Here is a 21,887-nt window from a genome sequence, read left to right as displayed (position 1 = left end):
ACAGCCAGGTCATTAAGTTCCGCCCACATTCACCTTCGCAGGTCATAGCCATAATCCGTTTCAGAACGAGCAGCCATAAAAACCACCTCTCAACTACTAAGGAGCTGCAAGAATGAACAGGTAGGGAGAAAAAATGGACTTTGGTCTATTACTATACCTAGCAACTACTTCAAACAACAACCAGCACGCAATACACAGCTAACACCTATACATCATTGCTTTCCGTAGTTCTATCATGGAAGCATCAAACTAGTACCGAAGATGCTAAACTAGAAAAAAACAAATATGCATATAATCTGTGTCTTAAAGAACCTGGGTGTTTTACGGCCTCCACTGTCCAATTTTAAAATTAGCCTGCGCATCAACAAGGTTGTGAGGTAGCTTTTACATGGAAGACATCTGGGACATAGCAGTTAATTGTGGCACGGATTTCATGGTTGAAGAGAGATCCATTTTGGGTTGGGGAGGATCCAAGTAGCATTCTATTCTTAGCACTATGCTACTTACAGCTTGGTGCACACTCAAGTATCCCATGTACATATATAATGGGCTTCAGAGGCAGTGGCAAGCAGTTTATTGTCAATTCGTGAAGAGCAACAATTCGTGAAGAGCAACCAATAGTGCTAAAAGATCAAGTTACTTACCTTCAGTGACGCCTTGTCTGGTTGGGACTATCTAGCCAGATTCCATACCTTAGAATTGACAACCAATTGACTCCCTTATTTCAAGGGAAAAGTAAACATACACAAAATTACCATTCAAACATCCATACACTGAAACCTGTGCGATGTAAAGATATCTGTCCTTTATTATAATAACGAAATCCTTAGACTGTAAAGTATCACAAAGCAATAGTTTCTAACAAGTAATTAACATCATAGAATATGATACTGACATGGATAAACTACCAATTTTCATCAAGTCAAAACCATTTAATTATTTATTATTCCATGAGTCAAGGGCAAGCAATATCACAATATATTCAAGGGCAACGGTAAACAAAAATAACTCATTTATACAAATGCTAAAATTATATGTCATAAGTAGTTGATGCAGCGTTTCGGTGGTGTGCGGCTGGTTTGTTCCTCAGTTCAAAGTGTTAAAAGCAATAAATATATATTCAAATAGAGAGTCCCTTCGAACAATACTGTTTCTCAATGGTCACCATTTCAATTTTAGCTGTGAATCATAAAGCATTACTTCATTCGAAACCTGGCGAATAAAACTATCTTTATGCCTGCAGAGCCAATTTCTTTGATTGTTGGCCGGTATTCTTAGATATGGTAAACTTTTTTTCCTCCTTATCTTGTCTTTTTTTCCTATATGGGGCTTTTTTCTTTCTGCCCTCGCCCTCTTTTGACAAAGACGAGATCGGCAAGAAGGGATTATTTACTCCGAGGACCCCAACCCGCCCTGTTTGTTGCATTACTACATGGTGGTGGTATTGTCCGTGAACAGTTAAACTAGCCTTCCCTTGATAGAGGGTTGAAAGGCTTTCAATGTCAGCAGATTGCCCAGAGCTCCAGTAAGGTGATGTGAAGTACAGATTTTGCCAGAGACCAGAGGATCCTAATCTCCACCTCTCCCAGATGGCCGCCTCATCCCAGGAGTTACGCATCTGTCATCACGGTCAGATCTGGTTGCGGAAGGTGGAGGCTCTGCCACTGACCCAATTAAGGTCATTAACCTCCGCTACAGATTTATTTATTTAATTTATTTATTTTTAACACTTGTAAAGTGCACTGTTACCGTACGGTGTCCAGATCTTTTGCAGTTCCCTCTAAGATCTGGACCTTGTAGGAAAGATTGACCTAATGCCGCGCCCACTGGGAACTGCAGGTCCCTTAGAAGAGTACGCATATGCAAGTAGGCTTATGTATCAAGCAGGATGGAGGGGGCAATGATGCCCAACAGCCTCAGAGTCAGTGTAACAAAAACCCAGGAGAGTACCCTGAATAACCCTGGACTTGCCATTCAGGAGGATAAGCCAGAAACTGCACCAGGTCCTGAACAGCTATGTTGAAAGGAAGCATCTGAGAGGGAGTCTGGTGTGACTTTGATAGTGAACCCCGGCGAGGGCAGGAGGTCCACCGTAGTCTGAAGGTAGGAGGCAACTGCCTGGGGCAAGCCCACCTTCAACAACCAGTCAGAGATAGGGAAAGACTGGTACCCCCGATTCACGCTGATGAGCTGCAACCACGGCTATCATCTTTGTAAATAACCGAGAGGCGCTCTTAAGACCAGAAGGAAGCAAGCCGAACTGAAGATGCTTGTGGCCCACATGAACCATAGGTAACTTCTGTGGGCAGGCAGGACAGGAATGTGAAATATGGTAGTCCAGCGCTACCATGCAGTCTCTCGGGTCCAAGGAAGATCGGAATTGAGCGAGCTTAAGTATTTTGAATTTCTCTTTTTTGAGGAGGAAATGGAGAGGGCGCACATCTTGGATAGGGTGAAGGGCTCAATCTTTTTTGGGCATCAGAAAGTAGCAGTCAACTTCTGGTGTCAGCACCCTGTCTATGCCTCCCTTAGCCAAGATATCCACTTCCTGGTAGAGTAATGAGAGATGGTACTCCGTCAACCCAATGCAAGCGGGTGGCATAGGTGGTGGGGTTGTCACAGAGTAGGTGTGATGGCGGATCCTGTCTCCCAGTGGTTGCCAGGATGGTTGTAGAGCCAACTAAAGAGGTTTGGAGGCTGTGGCTGACGGGGGGAGAGAGGGGGGGGGGGGCAAGGCGGGATGGACTGGTTCAACCTCTGGCTTCCCGACCCACAGGATCAGGACATACCGCGTCCTTGGCCAAGCAGAGGCAGGGGTGCTTGCGAACAGTTGTAGCTGGGCAGGTAAAGAAGCAGCTGAAACCCCCTTCAGAGGCCATACAAAAGGCCAATGGGCCTGACCGTAGCTCTGCTATCCTTGAAGAGCTCCAGCGCGTAGTCCACCTGCTCTCTGAAGATACAGGAGTCATCAAAGGGTATGTCCATAAGAGAGGTTTTGACATCCCCTGAAAAGCCAGTCGTTCTCCGCCAGGCGTGGCACCGTAAGGCCATTTATCATAAAACTGGTCTGCCAGATGGGGAGGGGAGGGGTCAGGCCTTCTCCAGGACTATGGGCAGCACCGAATCCCACAGTGCATGGGATTAACAGCCAAACAGGCACCCTGTATTCACGGATCGCAGTGCCAGGATGGTGGAAGAAAACATTTTCTAGTTTAAGGTGTCCAGCCTCTTGGATTCCCGATCCATGGGATGGTAGGGAATGCACCAGTATTTACACAGGAAGTGAAGGCTAGGACCACCAAGCTCTTCAGGGTAGGGTGTTGCATAAGGATATTAGGGTCCCCTGGGGCGGGTAGCAGGCGGCGGGCAATTGTCCTGTTCACAGGAGCCCCTGTGCAGGGCTTGGACCAGATCTCTAGCAGGATGTCCATAAGGGCTTCATTAAATGGGAGAAGAGGTTCGGAGGGGTTCCCTACCAGCCGAAGCACCTCTGTCAAGATGTTAGTCTTGACTGCCACTGAGGGCAGGCTAAGGTCCAGGACCTCAGCCACGCTTTTAACCACCACAGAAAAAGAAGCTCCTTCCTCTGTAGCCACGATAGGAGGAGATCCCATGCCAGTATATTGGGACGTTTCCAGTCCACTAGAGTTTGCCAATTCCTCACCAGTCCATGTTGGGGGTCTAGGCGCTGATATTACTCAAGGATCCAGTGGCCCCTCCCTGTTATACTTGCCTTTTTCAGCAGGTGTACTCCCAGAAATTTTGCACTCCGGTTGAAGTATTTTTCGTTGGTTTTAAGACTCTGGGCACTTTACCACTATTTAGTACTTTACCGCTATTCAGTGCTAACATGCTTATGCTCTACATGTAAAATTGTTTTGATTTGTTTTCCATGATTGGGATATTTGATTTACTAGTAAGTCCCTAGTACAGTGCACTGTGCGTGCCAAGGGCCTGTAAATCAAATGCGGCTAGTGGGTTTGCAGCACTGACTGCGTCACCCATACAAGGAGCCTTTCAGAGAGCTCTCAGACCTGCAACTGCAGTGTCTGCGCGCAGTTTTAACTGTCATGTTGACCTGGCAAGTGCATCCACTTGTCAGGCTCTAACCGACCATTTTCTTACAAGTAAGACATCCCTTAAATAGGCCCGAGATACTCCCTTAGGCATGGTGCAGTGTATGAGGAGGGTAGGACATGTACTGGTGTGTGTTACATGTTCTGATAGTGAAATACTGGGCAATTTGTCTTTCACTATTGCAAGGCTATCTGTCTCATAGGCTCACATGGGAGTTGCTTTGTAACATCTTACAAGCCTAACTTTCCATGGTGACAAGATAGAGAAATGGAGTTTAGGCTTCCTAAACTCAGAATTTAAAAACCCGTCTTTTAGTACAGATAGTTTTTATATTATGTGTTTGAAAATGCCACTTTCAGAAAGTGGGCATCTTCTTGCTTAACCATCCTGTGTGGCTCTGCCTTTTGTGTATTTCCAGTCTGGGTTTAGAGTGACAGGAGCAGGGGATGTCTATTCACAGACAGACAAATATGGGGGGGTGAATTGAGGTGTGTTCAGCCTTTCCTGGGTGACTCATGGCCAGCCTGACTAGACCTGGCTGCATTTAGAGTAGTGGGAGGAGTTGTTGCTTCCACCTGAATGGACTGTCACTGCCTCTGACGAAGCAGCCTCCACTGCCTGTGGTAAGCCTGGCCTGAGCCAGGCTGAACTGGTTTGTGAGTGCCAGAGGAACTTTGTTACTACAAACTTCGAAGAAAAATGTGGTATGAATATTTTGCCCAGAACCTTAGATTACTGCTGGACTAAAGAACCTGCCAGAAAGAAGAGCTGGGAGGAGAGACTACCACTGCTCTGTACTTTGCTGGGTTGGCCTGCAGTTGGTGCTTCTGTCTTCAGAAGGGAAAATACTTAACTGTTCTTTCTGCATTCTAAGTACCTCATAGGGCTTGATGTAGAGCTTGCCTCCTGTGGGAAATCCAAGATCTCAACATCTTCTGGGTCCTGGTTTATGGAACTGTATGTTTCAGCTGCCACAGATGAAAAAGGTAACCAGATGCCGTCAACGACGCCTCTGCAGGCTCCGTGACCTGCAGGCACCGCAGAGAGGACCACAGCTCTCTTTGCATTGCAACCCTGCTCACACAGACTACGACTCCAGACGCTGTAACAGAGACGCTGCTTGCACTAAGACCTTTGGGCATCACACTCCGCACCACCTCGCTTCACACTGCCGCCTTAGTATTCCCTGCAACACGGTCACTGACGCTGCTGTCTGCACCGCAACCAGTGGGCACCGCTCGTGGAGAACAAAGGTAATGTTTTACGAGTCATCCCCATAACCTAGCTGGCCTGCAACACAGCGGTCAGCCAGAACTGTTGGATTTGTCTGCTCACAATTCCGTGCTAGCCCCGGATGGAGCCATCGACTTCAAGGAACTATATATGTAGCCTATTTTTGCTTTTTTGGCATTGTGGATTACTGTATGTTGGGCTTTTATCGTTTTTGGTCTTATTTTACACAGATAAATATTGGGTATTTTTCTAAAAAAGGTGTGGTGCCCTTTTGAAGTGTTTTCATTGTATTGGTACTGGCTATGTGTAATAGCTTTACACATTGCCTTTGAGAGAACCCTGATTGCTCATACCAAGCGGGTGAGTAACGGTTATTTTAGACGTGTAATCCCCTTACCCTGGCTAGAGTGGTGGATTTTGCCTGGCTTAGGTGCAAACAGTAGCAGCCAGAAACCAGATTTCTAACACTCCCCATCTTCCCCAAGTCCTATCCCATAGGGATAAGACTCAGATCAGGAGGGCAAGGCTTCAGTCGGCACCGGGCAATGTACCTCCGGCTCATCTATGTACCTGGGAATGGGGACCTCACCACTTGAGTCCTCGGTGCAGGCACTGCGGAAGGTTGAGGTGGTTCAACTGGCATCAATCCGGATCCATATGTTGATTCAAGGGGCCCACGGGGGGGGGGACACTGCACAGCAGTGGACGCAGGTCTGTCGTGGTTGCATTCTAGGCACCAGAGGCAAGCAAGATCCGGGTCAGTCACCAACATCTGTTGGTAAGTGCCACAGTAGGGCTTAAAGCCAGTTTTCCTAGTTGACATCTCTGCCACATCAGGAGAAAGAACGAAAAAAACATCTAAAAAAAAAGGTCAGTCAAAAAAATGACTAGGAGTAGCAATCGACAGATCTGCTCTAACTGGCGCGTAAAGAAAAGAACTGCTGTCAGCACGCTGGGATGGCGCTATATAGGCACCAAGCACATCACTTCCGGCGCAAACAACGCCAAGAAGAGCCGAACGTTTCCACTTACGGGCACATGGGGTACTGCTCACTATACATTTCCAGATCCAGTCTGACGTCTGAGAAGAATTCTAAGGTAACGAATCTGCAGGCTAGAAGTCTATCAGATCAACATTTTAATAGCTTTATGTGTTCGATTGACAGAAGGAAATCAATGCATTAAATAGAGATTTGCTACCACCAAAGACAATGAAAAAGGAACAGGTAGGTAACTAAGAACATGCCCAGTTCCTAGTTTTAGATTTTCAGGGCAATGGAACTTCCTAGTGTAAAAGCAAGATGCACAAGAACAACTGCCCTGGAGAGAAGTTCCTCCACAAGGGATCTTGACCTGCAAAATAAGCCTTGAGAATTATATGGATTGTGCTTAAAAACGATAGAGGCTTGCAGTGGGAACAGGCCACAATAGGAATCACACATTGTGAAGTTTTGGCTTCACTAATCAGACAGGACGCAATATGAAAGAAAATAAATGTTTGAGAGAAAATGTTGCTGGCCAACCAACGAGGAGGGAATTGGTGAAAAAGTTCGTAAGATGTTGTGAACTCCCACCCTGCATTGTGATTAATTTGCAATACTTCTATTTGGAGCTGGAAAGGGCAGCCTAAACTTGATCTGACAATCAGTACAATGTGCTAGCAGGGAATACTGTTAAAATGGTAAAAAGTGATCTAGAGGATAGTGACATATTAAGAAAATTCACTACGGAGCATTAGCACAAGGGTGTTAAGAGGATGGTCCCGTGCAGGTAGTCTAATCCTAGAAAGTGCTCCAGACTGCTTCTGTATGGAAATGCTGGATGATTTTGGGTCTGTAGGCTACCACTTGAGTAAAGGAGATTGCAAATCTCCACCAATGCTTAACACTATCCAGGGTATCATCTAAACCTTCAGAGCGAATTACAATAATCCATTCCACTTAGGGATAGTTGCTCAAAATTCTTATTGGTTCTACATGCAGATGAAAGGTACTGGAAGAGCCCTGGCCCAATTGTGCGCTGTACAGTCTAAACAATAGCCTAGCAGCTAACACGGATTTCTGGAATCAACAGCCCCATGTCAGAACCTTTCATTCTACTACCGCCCCACGTTCTAAGGATTCAAGATCAGTGGTCAACTATTTCTGTGAACCTTTTTAAGTAACTATCTTAGTTTTGTAAGTTAAGCCATGTGCAGCATAAATTCTGGCTATAGGGTGTTAAAGATCTTACCGCTTTCATCCTACAGGCAGTAGGGATTCGCCTCAGCAATAGTAAGGTAAACTTTCAATTTTTCTTGTTACAGGCTAGATGAAGAAGTTACTTACCTTCGGTAACGTTTTTTCTGGTAGATACAGTATCTGCCTGTGGATTCCTCACCTTGTGAATATCCCCTGCGCAGCAGCCAATCGGAAACTTTTGTAGCTCTCCACGCCGGCGAGGTCATGGACGACGTCAAAGAGGGTACGACTGCTCGCGACCCAGCTGACGTCACTGGATCCATAATAGGGCCTCGTCGGCGTGATGACGTCAGGTCCGCCCTTTTTTCTGTGCCCCCGAGGCACAAGGACGAACCGACATAACAGTAATAGTATACATAGTACACAGTATTGAAAACAGCACACACAGTGTGAAACCGATGCAATATGCATGAACATATAAATACATCTTTTTTAAAATTTTAAAGAAATATACACTTAGTAGGTATAGAAGAGAGGACAACGGGGAGGCTGGTGGGTCAGTGAGGAATCCACAGGCAGATACTGTATCTACCAGAAAAAGCGTTACCGAAGGTAAGTAACTTGTTTTTCTGATAGATACATCTGCCAGTGGATTCCTCACCTTGTGAATAGAATCCCACAGCAGTCCACCACTCCCGGAGGAGGGTGCCCACTCTGCTATACCAAGAAATCTTGGAGGACAGAGTGCGCAAAGTGGCCATCCCTCCTTACCTCGGAATCCAAGCAGTAATGCTTCGCGAAAGTGTTTAGAGAGGCCCAAGTCGCGGCTCTACAAATATCCTCAACAGGTACACCCCTAGATAAAGTAGACATTGATGACTTTGCTCTAGTAGAGTGAGCCCTTATACCCTCAGGAGGTTCCTTACCAGCAAGGGCGTAGCAGATCTTAATACACAGGATTATCCATCTCGACAGTGTGCGCTTCTGCACCGCTTTTCCTCTCTAATAGCCAGCAAATCCAACGAAAAGCTGGTCGTCCACACGATAGTCTTTAGTCCTATCGAGGTAGAAACTCACCGCCATCTTAGGGTCTAGACGGTGAAGCCGCTCCTCCTCCTTGGAAGGGTGAGGGGGAGTATAAAGGGTAGGGAGGGTAATGGACTGCCCCAGATGGAAGGGAGTTACCACCTTAGGTAGAAAAGCAGCCCTGGTCCTAAGTACCATTCTCTCAGCATGAATGGGGGTTTCGAACTTAGAGCTTGAAGCTCACTTACCCGCCTTGCCGAGATAATTGCTACAAGAAAAACAGCCTTGAAAGACAGAAGTCTCATGGGACACTTGTGTAAAGGTTCAAAGGGTGAACCCATCAAGTAAGTCAAAACAAGATTCAAGTCCCACTGAGGTACAATAAATGGAGTTGGAGGGAATTTGTTGGTAAGACTTTTGATAAAACGTTAAAACAATAGGTGGGGGCGTGGCTAAGGCAGCCAACATGGTGGACGCGGCTTAACTGAGCTCAGTCCCGCCGCTCAATTATCAGTCTAAACTATCCTTCCTCCCCGCACCCGAGGGCATTCCGATATTGTGTGGTGCAGCGGAAGGTGACCGGCAAACACGGTGCAAGTCGGAGCCGAATTGCGGGCTCGGAGGGCACCATATCGCCGATACCAACAGAGCAGCCTACTGAAAATTGAGGCGCTGGGGACCTCGAGTTTGGAGACGCCCGGAGGAGAGGAGGGCTGACGGCAGCTTTATCGGCTCGGCCCCTACGGCGCCGCTAGATAAACCGGAACCGCGGTGGTGGACCCGGGAAGGTGCAGAGCTGCTGCAAATGGTGCAGCGGCCGTCGGATTGACTTGAGGCGGGGGCAAAGATCCGGAGAGACGACCAGGGTCTGGAGGCGCCCTTTGCACGGCGGCAGACCCCTGGGGCTAGGAAGGCAGCCGAGACAGCTGGTCGGAGCATCGGGGCACACACAGACACCCCGGCGGTTGTGTCGGACCGCGAGGAACGAGACCCCAATCAGGCGAGTGAGCCTCTTCTTGCAGTGGGGTGCGGCGGGGGTGCCATGGGCCGGGCCCCTGGGACAGACTATCTACATTCAGAGCGCTGCCGGGCTGTGTTGGCGCAGAGGGCCTCGTGAGAAGTACTATACACTGGTGGTGGGCTTTACTGAACCGACTCACCGGCTATAAGTGACCGACGCTGGGCCCTCATACACTAAGGCTAGGGCCCCATGGCAGACAGTCGCAGATCAGGAACTGTGGTGAATCTACGGGCAAGGTGCCCAGGGCAGACATTGAGAGTCGAGGTTTGCAGTGGGGGCCTGGATTGCGGGCCGCCTGACAGTTTAAACCTGGTGATCAAGTGATGTGAGGCTGGTAAACCCCGGAGAACGATATCCCAAGGAGGGGGGCCCCAGGCGTTGAGGAACCAAAGCCACGAGAGACGCAGGAGGTGTCCAGTAGCCAGTGAACCATGACTAGAGGCGGGAGCGGCGGCGGAACCTCAAAACAGGGGACCATCGACAAATTTACGGGCCTGAGTGGGAACTCTGGGCCGCGGGAAGCCATCAGACCCAGGGTCCGGACAATGCGGCCCTCCTGGCTGCGATCACCCAACCAAGGGATATGCTAGACGCCAAAATAGGGGCAGTTGGCCCGCATTACAGAAGCGGAAGCACGGATTACTGGAGTGGAAGACGACATGGTAATCCTTAAAAAGAAAGTGGCCAACATGGAAGGCATACAGAAGGGCCTAGCGCTCTGAGCCGAGGATGCCGAAGGACTGGCTCAGCGCAACAACCTACGGTTTGTTGGCTTTCCGGAAGACTGTGAAAAAGGGCAACATGGAGGCCTTTCTTATGGAATGGTTGGAGGGCTGGCTCCCGCAGGAGTCCCTCTCACGCTGCTTTGTTATTGAACGGGCCCATAGAGCGCTAACACAGAAGCCGCCGGTAGGCGAACGCCCGCGGCCGGTCATAGCCAGACTTCTCAATTAACATGACCGGGACACAATTCTAAAACAAGCCAGATTGAAAGAGCCCCTCATGTATGACAATCAGCGGATCATGATCTTCCCAGATTACACAAAACTGGTGCAGCAGCAGCGGCAGTCCTTTACAGTGGCAAAGGCCCGCCTGAGAAACCTTAAAATTCAGTATGCCCTACTTTACCTGGCTCGCCTGCGGGTGGTCTTCCAGTCACGAAACCAATTCTTTAATTCTCCTGAGGAAGCGTTTGCCTGGACGGATGAGACAGTAAGGGTAAGACCTCATACCCCGCCAGCCCGAGACTCTGATTCATCCTCCTCGACGGCGACGCCGCGGACCTCCAGGCTTTCACGAAGCAGAAGTAACTGGAGGTCTCGCTCGTCGAAACGTTCTCCTGCTAAAAAGGGGAACACAGAGGAGACGGAAACACCAGATGCTCCGAAGGTAGATCCGTGAGGGGTGCTGGAACGCAGGCTACCCCCCCCTGTGTTGGATCGTACGCCATAACATTGGCAGATGATAATTTGATGGCCTGGCTGGAGAAGAGGTTCGCCTTCAGGGGCGCCACAACTATGCGACAGATTATAGACCTATGGACACGGGATGCGGGATGGGTGAGGAGGGATAGACTAAAAGGCGGACATGTACCTCTAGTTCGGGGAGGTTTGCTCTTTTTGGGGACCAGTTGGTACTGTTTTTTGGGGCTGTTGGGGGGGCTCCGTTGGGATAGACTGTCTCAGGTCTCCCGTTACGGACTAGAGATGCTCTATGCCGCGACAGGTACTTCAATGTTGCTGAGGTATGGGGTGGGGGAGGCTGGGGGACTGGGGGCAAGTTGGGGACATGTTTGTTGAGTGGGGTGGTATTTGGGCAGGGGGGGGGGGGAACTAAAGGATGGGGGCGAATGAGTTGTTTTGCACATGGTTGTTGCTGCCTACGTTATTGCGCTTACGCCTAGATGGCAGTTGTAAACATTTAGCAAAGGCCCGTTAGGGCTTTAATGAAAGTGATGAGCTGGAATGTGAGGGGCATGCTCGATAAGATTAAGAGGGGTGCAGTGCTAAGGCTGGGGAAGAGAGAGAGAAGGTGGATGTCCTCCTCCTGCAAGATACACACTTACTGGGTAACAAAGCGTTGGGTCTGCAGAGATATGGCTATGACCAGGTCTATCATGCGGGATTCGTGAGGGGTAGCGATTTTGGTGCACCACCGACTGTCCTACACCCACACGAGACAGTGGACCGACCCACAGGCTAGATATGTTTTTATACAGGGGACGATGGGCACTGAGACACTAAAACTTGGGAGTGTCTACGCTCCGCCCCCGCTCCAGTGGGCACTGATGGAGAAACTGTTCACTGTATGGGCTGAAATTCCAGAGGAACTGGCAGTGATCGGAGGGGACTGGAATGATGTCATGCACTGCCGACTTGATCGATTTAGGCCTGGGGGCGACCCCATTGCTGATACTCCCACTAAACTGAGTGATATGGTGCGGGGCATGGGTTGGGTAGACACATGGCGACACCTCCACACCTACGAACGAGAATACTCCTATGTCTCGGCGGTTCACCACTCGTTTGAGACATGACTATATATTTGTCCCTGCTTGTGTGGCAAGGAGAGTTGCCTCTGCGTCCATCCTGCCGCGGGGTCTCTCGGACCATTCTCCGGTTGTGATAGAAGTCACATTAGACAAGAGGGGACAGCCATTTCGGTGGCGCCTCTCCGCCTGGAACCTGCAGCAGGCAGCCTACCAGCAGCATATAGGGGCGGCTATTGCTAGCTACTGGGAGGAGAATTTAGGTACAGTGGCGGACGCGAGAACGGCTTGGGAGGCCCTGAAACCCACACTGCGTGGGATAGACATAGCCTGGTGTGCAGCAGCGCGCCGGAAGCGGAAAGAGGAGATAGCGAAGGCAGCAGCGGCAGTAGAGCTGTTGTAAACTCAATGCGTGGCTGCGAGTCATTAAGAGGGAGTGGGGCAGCTGCTTCTGGCACAGCAATCATACGCGTCCCTACTACTGGACGAGGCCCGACAGATCTGGTTGGCAACCAGAAGCAGAATATACCAATGGGGCGACAAGTCCAGCACAATGCTTCACAGGCTTTGCCAGAGCACATTTCAGGCATATGAGATGCCGGCCCTTAAAGATGACACCGGGGCCTCCATTTCAGACCCGAAGGAGCTGGCAGACAGCTTAGCTCACTACCTCGCGGCTCAATATGCTCTGCGGGAATCTCTCCCAGCACTGGATGTTGAAAAATTCATAACTGACCTTCCGCCTCTCGCACTCCCGGACGACGTGCGGGAGCGGCTCGAGATCCCACTATCAGCGGAGGAACTTGGTACAGCCCTTCGACAGCTCAATACCGGCAAGGCCCCTGGGCCTAATGGGTTCCCAAGTGAGTTTTTTTTAAAAGATATCACCTCCAGCTGGGGCCGACCTATAGGGCGGCCCTGGAGGCGGCGAGAGAAGATGGTCTCCAGCCAGCAGATTGGAGGCATGCAGAAATCGTAGTGTTCTGCAAACCTGGACGGCCCCCAGACAGCCACGAGTCCTATCGTCCAATCTCCCTTTAAAATATTGAGGCCAAAATATTGGCCAAGGCCCTTGCAAATAGACTACTCCCATATATCACGGACCTGGTTCACCCAAATCAGGCCGGCTTTATGCCTCAAAGAGCAACGAGACAAAATAGCAGGCGTGCGCACGTGGCGGTAGAGGCGATGAGTAGGACCGGGGATCAAGCGGCGCTGCTACTAGCAGACATCGACAAGGCCTTTGACTCCCTGAGCTGGACGTTTCTATTTGCGCTCCTGCTGCGTCTAACTCTAGGGCCACATTTCAGGTCTTATATTCGGCTGCTGTACACCGACCTGACAGCCACGGTGAGAGTGGCGGGAGAGACGTCGGCGGCCTTCCCAATAGGACGGGGTACCCGACAGTGGTGCCCCCTCTCGCCGTACCTCTTTGCCCTGGCTATGGAACCGCTAGCTGCATGGTTCCGGATGGATGCGCAGCTGCAGGGGTTTGAATGGGAGGCGGGACCTTCAAATAGAATCGCATTATATGCGGACGATGTCCTGTTCTTCCTTACAAATGTGAACCGGTCCGGGCCACGGGTCCTTGAGATTATAAAAATTTTCGGGGAAGTATCGGGGCTGTACCTAAATCCACGGAAGTCCACGCTTTGGATGCTTGGCGATAGCTCCGGGATTGGGGCGTGGGCATCGGTACTACAGATGGCGGCTGGGGGCCTCAAATATCTAGGGGTGTTTTTGACGGCCTCGCCGGCTATTGCTTGGGAACGTAATATAGTTCCGGTGTGGGACAAAGTACAACGGGAGATAAAGTGCTGGTCTCGTATGCCCCTTAATATATATGGCAGGTCAGCAATATTCAAGATGGTAGCCCTCCCCCGTATGCTGTACCAGCTGCAGAATCACCCGCACCTGATCCAATCGCAATGGTTTAAACAGGTTAACTCCGCTCTAGGCCTATTTCTTTGGACCGGAGGGGCGTCAAGAGTGGCCCTACGTACCTGTTTTTTGTCCACTTATTGTGGGGGACTGGCAACGTCAGATATGTTGTCATATTACCAAGCATCACACCTCGTGGTATTAAACGATTGGTGGTATGGTGACAGGGGGGGACCCGGCCTACGCCCTTGAGAGGTACCTGATGGACCCAGAAACGCTACACACTATTCTGTACTCGGCACGGTTGAGAAGAGGGCTGCCAAGAGCAACGCAGGTGGTATTTCAGCTCTGGCGACAAACATTGCGTCGTATGGGATGGTGGGGGAAACAGACGAGGGAGACCCCGCTCTGGCGCAACGGGCAGCTACCTGCGCTGGCGTCGCTGCAGGGCTTCGGAGGCTGGGACTCAATAGGAATTTCTGCACTGGGGCATGTATTGAAGGGCACTACGCTTAAATCATTTCAAGAACTTAGTGAAGAATTCAGTATGCCCCGCACGCAGTTCTTTAGATTCCTACAGTTGAGACATGCCCTCACTCCCACACTAGAACCACTAGGCACCCTGCCAGAATTCAGTCCGATAGAAGCAAAGGTGTTCATGGGGGACCTTGGGGAGAAGAAAATTTCCCGTATATATCAGACACTGGTCACACATTGCTCTCCTGACTTGCAGCCCCTACGGGATCGCTGGGTGAGAGATGTGGGGGAGCTGGGAGAGAAGGACTGGCGAGAAGCCCTTGAATCCTCAAGGGGGGCAGCTATTGCTGTGCACCTGCACCTGATACTGTTTAAGTACTTACACCATGCCTACTATACCAGAGAGATGTGGAAGGCTGGCCTGATCTGTCTCCTGGCTACATCTCAAACACATCGGAGACTTGGTGACCTCCTGCATACAGTATGGGGCTGTAGTGGCCTAGTGAGATTTTGGACTGGAATATGGTTGGGGTGGGACCTCCCTCGTACTCCAAAGCTGGGGCTACTACACGTCCTGGAGGGGGTAGGAGGCAACATTTACAAAAGACATCTGTTCCTGTTGGGCCTTACAGTGGCAAAGAGATGTGGCTCAGGCCTGGAAGGACCCCAGGGCCCCCACGGTGGTCGGATGGAAAAGAGGACTAGACTTTTGCATGGGATTGGAAAGACCGGTGTTCAAAGCCAGGGGCTGTCCCAAAAAACATGAAATATGGAAAAGATGGGCGGAGTACAGGGGCCTATGGCTTGAGCCCCCAACACAGGCGGGGAGGAGCGGGTGTGATGGGCATATGGGGGCTAAGACGTATTCACTATTATATATATATATATATATATATATATATATATATATATATATATATATATATATATATTAGACAGTATCGGAGAGACGTTGTGCAAGGGGGGGGGGGGGGGGGGGGGGGGGGGGGGACGCCTGGCCGATAATAGGACATCCACCACATCGTGTGGGAGAGAAAAAGAATTCAGGTTGCCCCGTTCAATCTCCAGGCATGAAGGTGTAAGGTCTGGAGGTGGGGGTGTAGAACCTGCCCCTCCATCTGAGAGAGGAGATCTGCCCTGAGAGGGAGATGGAGTGGCGGGCACGAGGAGAGGTGGAGAAGATCTGTGTACACACCTTTCTTGGCCAATCTGGAGCAATCAATATTACTTGGGCCCGGTCTTGGCGAATCTTCCTCAGAACTCGAGAAATCAAGGGTATGGGAGGAAGCGCGTAAAGGAGTTGCGAGTCCCAACTCAACTGAAACGCGTCCCCCAAGGCTCCCTACATCGGATACGACAGGCAGTGGGTGTTCTCGTGAGTGGCGAACAGGTCCACCAGAGGAGTTTCCCACATCCGAAAGACGTCACGAACCACCTCCGGATGAAGCCTCCACTCGTGGTCGGCTGAGAACTGCCGACAGACTGTCTGAACGCACGTTCAGACCTCCGGCCAGATGATTTGCCATCAGACAAATTTGGTGGTCCAGGACCAGAGACGATGCGACCCCACTCCTCCCCGCTTGTTGATATACCACATCGCGGTCGTGTTGTCCGTCAGGACCTGAACTGACAGACCGCAAAGGGATGGGAGGAAGGCCTTGAGTGCCAAACGAATCGCTCTTAACTCCAGAAGGTTGATGTGAAGCAACCTTTCCTCTGGAGACCAAGACCCTTGATCTCCAGATCCCCCAGATGGGCACCCCACCCTAGAGTGGATGCATCCGTTATCACCGTGGCAAACGATAGAGAGAGATGAAAGGGCTTTCCTTGAGACAGATTTCCCTTCACGCTCCACCAAGACAGATCCGCTGCAGTTTCTCTGGAGATCCTCACAGACTCCCTGAGATCCCCGTTGTGCTGATACCACTGCCTGCAGAGGCACTACTGGAGTGCCCTCATGTGCCAGCGTGCATGGTTGACCAAGAGAATACAGGAAGCAAACAGACCGAGCAAGCGAAGGACCTTCAGGACTGGAGCAACCGCTCCATTGTAAAATAAGGGAATCATTTCCTGTATGTCATGAATCCTTTGAGGAGGAGGGAATGCACAACATACAGTTGTGTCCAGTACCGCACCTATGAACAGGTTGCTCTGGGAGGGCACCATGTGAGACTTCGGTACATTTATCGAAAAACCCAATCTGTACAACAACTGAGTTGTCTCTTGCTGATGTAGCACCTTCTCTGGAGACTCTGCTTTGATCAGCCAGTCGCCCAGATAGGGGAAAACCGGAATAACCGACCTTCTGAGATGTGCTGTCACCACTGCCATCACCTTGGTAAAGACTCAAGGTGCAGTAGTATTTCCAAACAGAAGGACCGCAAACTGGTAGTGCTGCGAACCCACAGTGAAGCGGAGATACTTCCTGTGCGACTCCAGGATCGGAATATGAAAATACGCGTCCTGCAAGTCGAGCGACACCATCCAGTCTTCTTCCAACAGCGCTTGAAGAACCTGCGCAAGGGTGAGCATCTTGAACTTTTCTTGTTTCAGATAAAGGTTCAAGATCCTGAGATCCAGGATTGGACGCAACCTGCCATCCTTCTTGGGAATCAGGAAATACCAGGAGTAGCATCCCAGACCCCTTTCTTGCTCTGGAACCACCTCTATTGCACCTTTCTTTAACAAGGTCAGAACTTCCTCCTGTAGGAGACTGAGATGTTCTTCTGAGCAAGCACCTTGGCAAGGAGGGTAATTTGGAGGAAATTCCCAAAAGGGAAGAGCATACCCATTTGCCACAAGATTGAGAACCCATTGGTCTGTAGTGACCGATTCCCAATCCTGCAGAAAATGGGTAAGCCGACCCCCCACAGGACCAATATGATATAGAATGGGGAATCTAGGGCTGCTTTGCTGCGGTGATAGGAGGTGAGGTAGAAGAAGAGGAGGAGGAGGGTGGACTACCTCGTGGACGACCTCTGCCTTTTACCCTATAGGACTTGTACAGCGTGCTCTGTTGCTGCTGTCGAGGCTGTCCTGGCGGACGAAAGGACTACTTTCCAAATCCTATATACCTTCTGAAAGATCCTCTAGATTGAGTTTGTAAGCCAAGTGATCTTGCTGTGGTCTTACAATCTTTGAATCTCTCAAGAGTGGCATCCGCCTTCTTACCAAAGAGTCCTGTGCCATCGAATGTTAAGTCCAACAGAGTAGCTTGCACATCAGAAGAAAAGTCTGAAGACTTCAACCAAGCCCCCCTTCTTGTAGCTACTGCAGAGCCCATAATCCTTGCCACTGAGTCAGCCGTATCTAGGCCGCTCTGGATAACCCGACTAGCAGCAGCCTGGGTGTCATCCAAACTTCCTGAAAATTTTTCTTGTCTTCATCAGACAGTTTTGGCAGCAACTGCTTAGAAGAATCCATCAAGGCATGGATATATCTTCCCATCAAGCAAGTAGCATTTGTAGATTTTAGCGCCATGTGGTGACTGATGGGTATCCTTTTAGATCACATTGAGATCAGGGTACCTCCCAGCTTTTCTGGCTGTTCTTTGTTTCTAGGTAGGATGCCACAGGCAGAATAGGTTTTATGTGTCACATATAGACTTTCATTTCTAGACCCATTGACACTTGTGTTTTACACTTCAGTTAAGGGAAAGTGTCTTTGCCTGGTCTTTAAATTCCCTTGGGCCCCCCCTCACTTTTTTGTTATTACTGGCTCAACCTCACCAAGATCCGGAGAGTGAACCGAATCCGAGGGAGCCGGCGTCTGAGATCGAGAGACCTCGACTTTGGGAGTCACAACCTTCACTGGTGAAGCCGGATTCGAAGGCAAAGGATCGACGTCATCTCTGCAACGCCGAGGAGAAGATGACTTCGGCGCCGATTCTTTATCAGAGTGGCGCCTTGAAGAATGCTTCTTATGCCTCTTCGACTTCGAATGCCCCGAAGCAGACTTCGAAACCGACCTGGATTCAGATCGAGACCTGGACATTGATCTTGATTTTCTTTTACTCGCCTTCTTTTTTTTCTTCATCTTGGCAATAAACAAGTTCGCCTACCTTTCCTTCAATGCCTTCGGGTTCATCTTCCTACAGCACGCACTTTCTCCAACGTCGTGATCGGAAGAGGAGCACCAAACACAGTCCTGATGCGGGTCAGTGATAGACATTTGCTTCCCGCACTCTCTACATCGCTTGAAACTGGACTTTCTTCCCGACATTTTTAGAAAGGAAGTGATAAGAACAGACGAGAACACCAGAAATTACAAAGTAACTACGGAGAGTCCCAAAAATCCGTTGGCGTCGACGGCACGGAAAAAAGGGAACTGAAGTCATCACGCCAACGAGGCCCTATTATGGATCCAGTGACGTCAGCGGGGTCGCAAGCGAAGTGGTACCCTGTGTGACGTCGTCCATGACCTCGCCGGCGTGGAGAGCTACAAATGTTTCCGATTGGCTGCTACGCAGGGGATATTCACAAGGTGAGGAATCCACTGGCAGATGCATCTATCAGAATTATAACTACAGTAGATGAGGCATCATGAAGGGTGAATATTATAGTAGTTAGTAGGCATGCCTACACCAATGCCCAGAATGCATCCCAGTCTGCAATTCAACATACCTATTACTATAAGACATCCCCTAATGAAAATCAGTAGCTTAACACAAATTTACGTCGATGCCACTGCAGTGGGGGCTAGAGAGAGCAAAGGGAATACTATTTTATATGGATCACAATAGGCTAACCATGATCATTTTCTCACATCCTAGAGCACATGCAAAGTAAAAAACATACAGGTCCAAAAGGTAAATTGCAGGAGAACACTGTAGGAAGATAAAAATCCTCTTAAATAAATGAACATCTGATCCCTGACAAAGGGACCACCATTCAGTAACAAAGCACAAATCTATGAAAAGGATTTGGCCTATGAACCATCAAACTCAGGAACAATGAAGCTCACAGAAGCTTTCCAGTGTCATCCTCCTGTTAACAGAGCACAGGTGTCTAGTTATACTCTTTAATCAGACTCTAAACTAATCAGACACACGTTGGCAGGGCGCTCAAATTCCATTATAACCAGTAATGTTACACCCCTTGATCAGACTCTGTACTACAGTAAGTATTTGGTTTATGAAAATAATTGAAACTAGGTAATTTATCAGACTCTTGAGGAAATGTAAAGCATGTCACAGTCAAACTAGCAAGATCTGAATATATATAAATTCTCTAATCAGTTCCAGGCCCTATAGAAATCCGCAGAAGTTTATTCTTACAAATGGATTTTTTAAATCTGAAATAAACAAACGCCTTAGACCCCCAAAAAAGAAAAAAAATACAAAACTTGAATAAAGGCTCCACAATCATTTGGAGCTTACTCACTGGCAGACGATACAACGAAAGAAAAGCTGTTTCAGGGGGAAAACAACACCAGAAAAAAACATGGGCTGGCAAAAGATCATATTGTGGAGGACCCCAAGCAAAATACTCTACCATTACACTTTTAGTTCAACCGATAGCTTCACAAACTCATATGGAAATGCACTGATTTCTAGAGCTGCAACATAAAAAAGAAGATATATTTCTAAATATTTTAAAAAAAAAAACTTTAAAACGCAACCATGGAAACATGCATATCTGCTACAGGAATTTCAGAAGCAGCAGAAGTTATTGCATTAACTATCTTGTGGCCCCAAGTTTCATCATCATTAACTAGACGAAAGACGCAGATTTAGCTAGATGAATCATAGGCTTGATTTGGTGCCAAAACAAATAGTTTCACCTTTTGATCTTCTTCTTTGGTCCATGGTCCCTTCACCAGATCTGGATTGAGAACCCTTGTCCATCGATGCTGACATTGCTGGTCACTGCGGTTCTAGGAAAGAGCAAACAATATTTCAACTGGACATCAAAAAGACAGATCTATGCAAGGATACTACAAAAAGCAAATGTTCATATACTTTAAAATCATACACGAGGCAACATTAGTCAAAATGAGGTATCATAACATCATTACACATTTATCAGCTAAAAGAAGGTTTGTATATTGGTTCCACTCCCAAATAAGTAGTCATCAACCAAGCTGGCCTAATTATCATGTAGCTTTTCTGTTCCATACAGTATCTGTATGAATAGGTACTGCGAAGGATGGAAGAGCCTGGACTAAAGGTACTATATGGTGAACCACAACGAAGAATACTAGCTTCACCATGAAAGTGATTTTTCTTTGCCAGTCATTCTGCGCATATCCCTTTTCCAAACTGGCTGATTCCAAAGGCTTCAAATGCATGGAGCTCATGAAATCCTACGCAGACCAAGCATTAACCTACGAGACCACAGTGACCTTCTGTTTAAAAGCTACATCCATGCAAGGAAATGATAAATCATGTAGATGAAAGACATGAAGGTTAATTAGCTTTGCAAAAAAATTCCAAAACAGACTTCTGGCTCTTGACAGCCTTCTGCTGAATCAAATGGGAAGCCCAGGAGTAGGCTGAACACATTTCGTGTTTTGGATATGCAGACTATCAATCTGACAATAGTAGTTTTCACTATCTTGTTGACTACAAATAGAACAACGTATGTGATAAAGAAAATCAGACTTCTAAAAAGCCAAGTTGACAACTAGCTAATAGATTTAGTGAGATCAAAGAGAACTCATATCTCCAACATAAACTCTGGGTTAAAAGAGTGGAAGTGTACATTCAGTCTATTTAAGCCTTGTAACTCCTGATGGCCAGAGCCCAAACTATGATGGGCTCTGAGCAACCAAGAACCCCTTAGATACTTGAGCTGGTGAAAGTTGTAGCCTACAAATTCGAGTAGGTGTACATACCAGAGGTACTCTAGAAACTGTGACCACCTCCCAGACAGGATTTAGTGTATTAGGGCTGGGTGGGTGCGATTGCCAGCGACAGAAAGTCTGCACGAGGCGCACATTTGGTGTCCGTGTGCATAGTCCAGTTCAAACCAGTCTTGGGAGCAGTTGGCTCGTGCATGAAACTGGACAAAGGTCAAGGGAGTAACTTCTCCACTGTACAGACCCTCCCCTAGGAGGACCCCCTGAATCTGTCCAACCCGCTCCCATGGGTACAAAAGGGCTTACCTGTGGACAAGCTTCTGAACAAGAAACCACTGAACTTCGACCGTCTGGACACTCTGGACTTAGTTTGGGCCAGACTTAGTTCCCTCTCAGTCTGAAGCATCGTCTGTGCCTGTGCACCATACAGGCTCCGTGCAGAACCTGTGGAGCATCAAGGACAACCAAAGGTATCTCCCTTGGAGTGAAGGAGTCACTCTCCTGCAACCGCAGGCACATCACAAATGACCAGTATGCTGCTCCTGAGCTCCTACGTCTTCCTAAGACTCCAGTAACACAGGAGGTGGGTTTCTACATTCCTCAAGGTCCAAGCTGCCCTCTTATCAAGTTTGAGGCTAGAATCCCTCCTGGGGGCTGCAATACCCGTACCCCTGTGCACCGCGTTCATTTGCAGTTGCATATGCTT

General features: G+C 48.8%; 1 protein-coding gene across 2 annotated transcripts in view; it reads right to left on the bottom strand.

The window, feature by feature from the left end:
• MYBL2 (MYB proto-oncogene like 2) overlaps window positions 1-21,887 on the bottom strand; it is a 244,799-nt gene that overhangs the window by 101,621 nt on the left and 121,291 nt on the right. For both annotated transcript variants that reach the window (XM_086932256.1, XM_086932255.1), the window contains one exon: window positions 20,165-20,257. In XM_086932256.1, coding sequence (XP_086788382.1) covers window positions 20,165-20,257 — 93 coding nt within the window. The remainder of the gene's footprint in view (window positions 1-20,164; window positions 20,258-21,887) is intronic.

The sequence above is a fragment of the Lissotriton vulgaris genome, chromosome 7 (genome assembly GCF_964263255.1).
Source record: "Lissotriton vulgaris chromosome 7, aLisVul1.2, whole genome shotgun sequence".
Lineage (NCBI taxonomy): Eukaryota > Metazoa > Chordata > Amphibia > Caudata > Salamandridae > Lissotriton > Lissotriton vulgaris.
The sequence above is the reverse complement of the archived record's forward strand: the minus strand, read 5'-3'. Positions and strand labels throughout refer to the sequence as shown.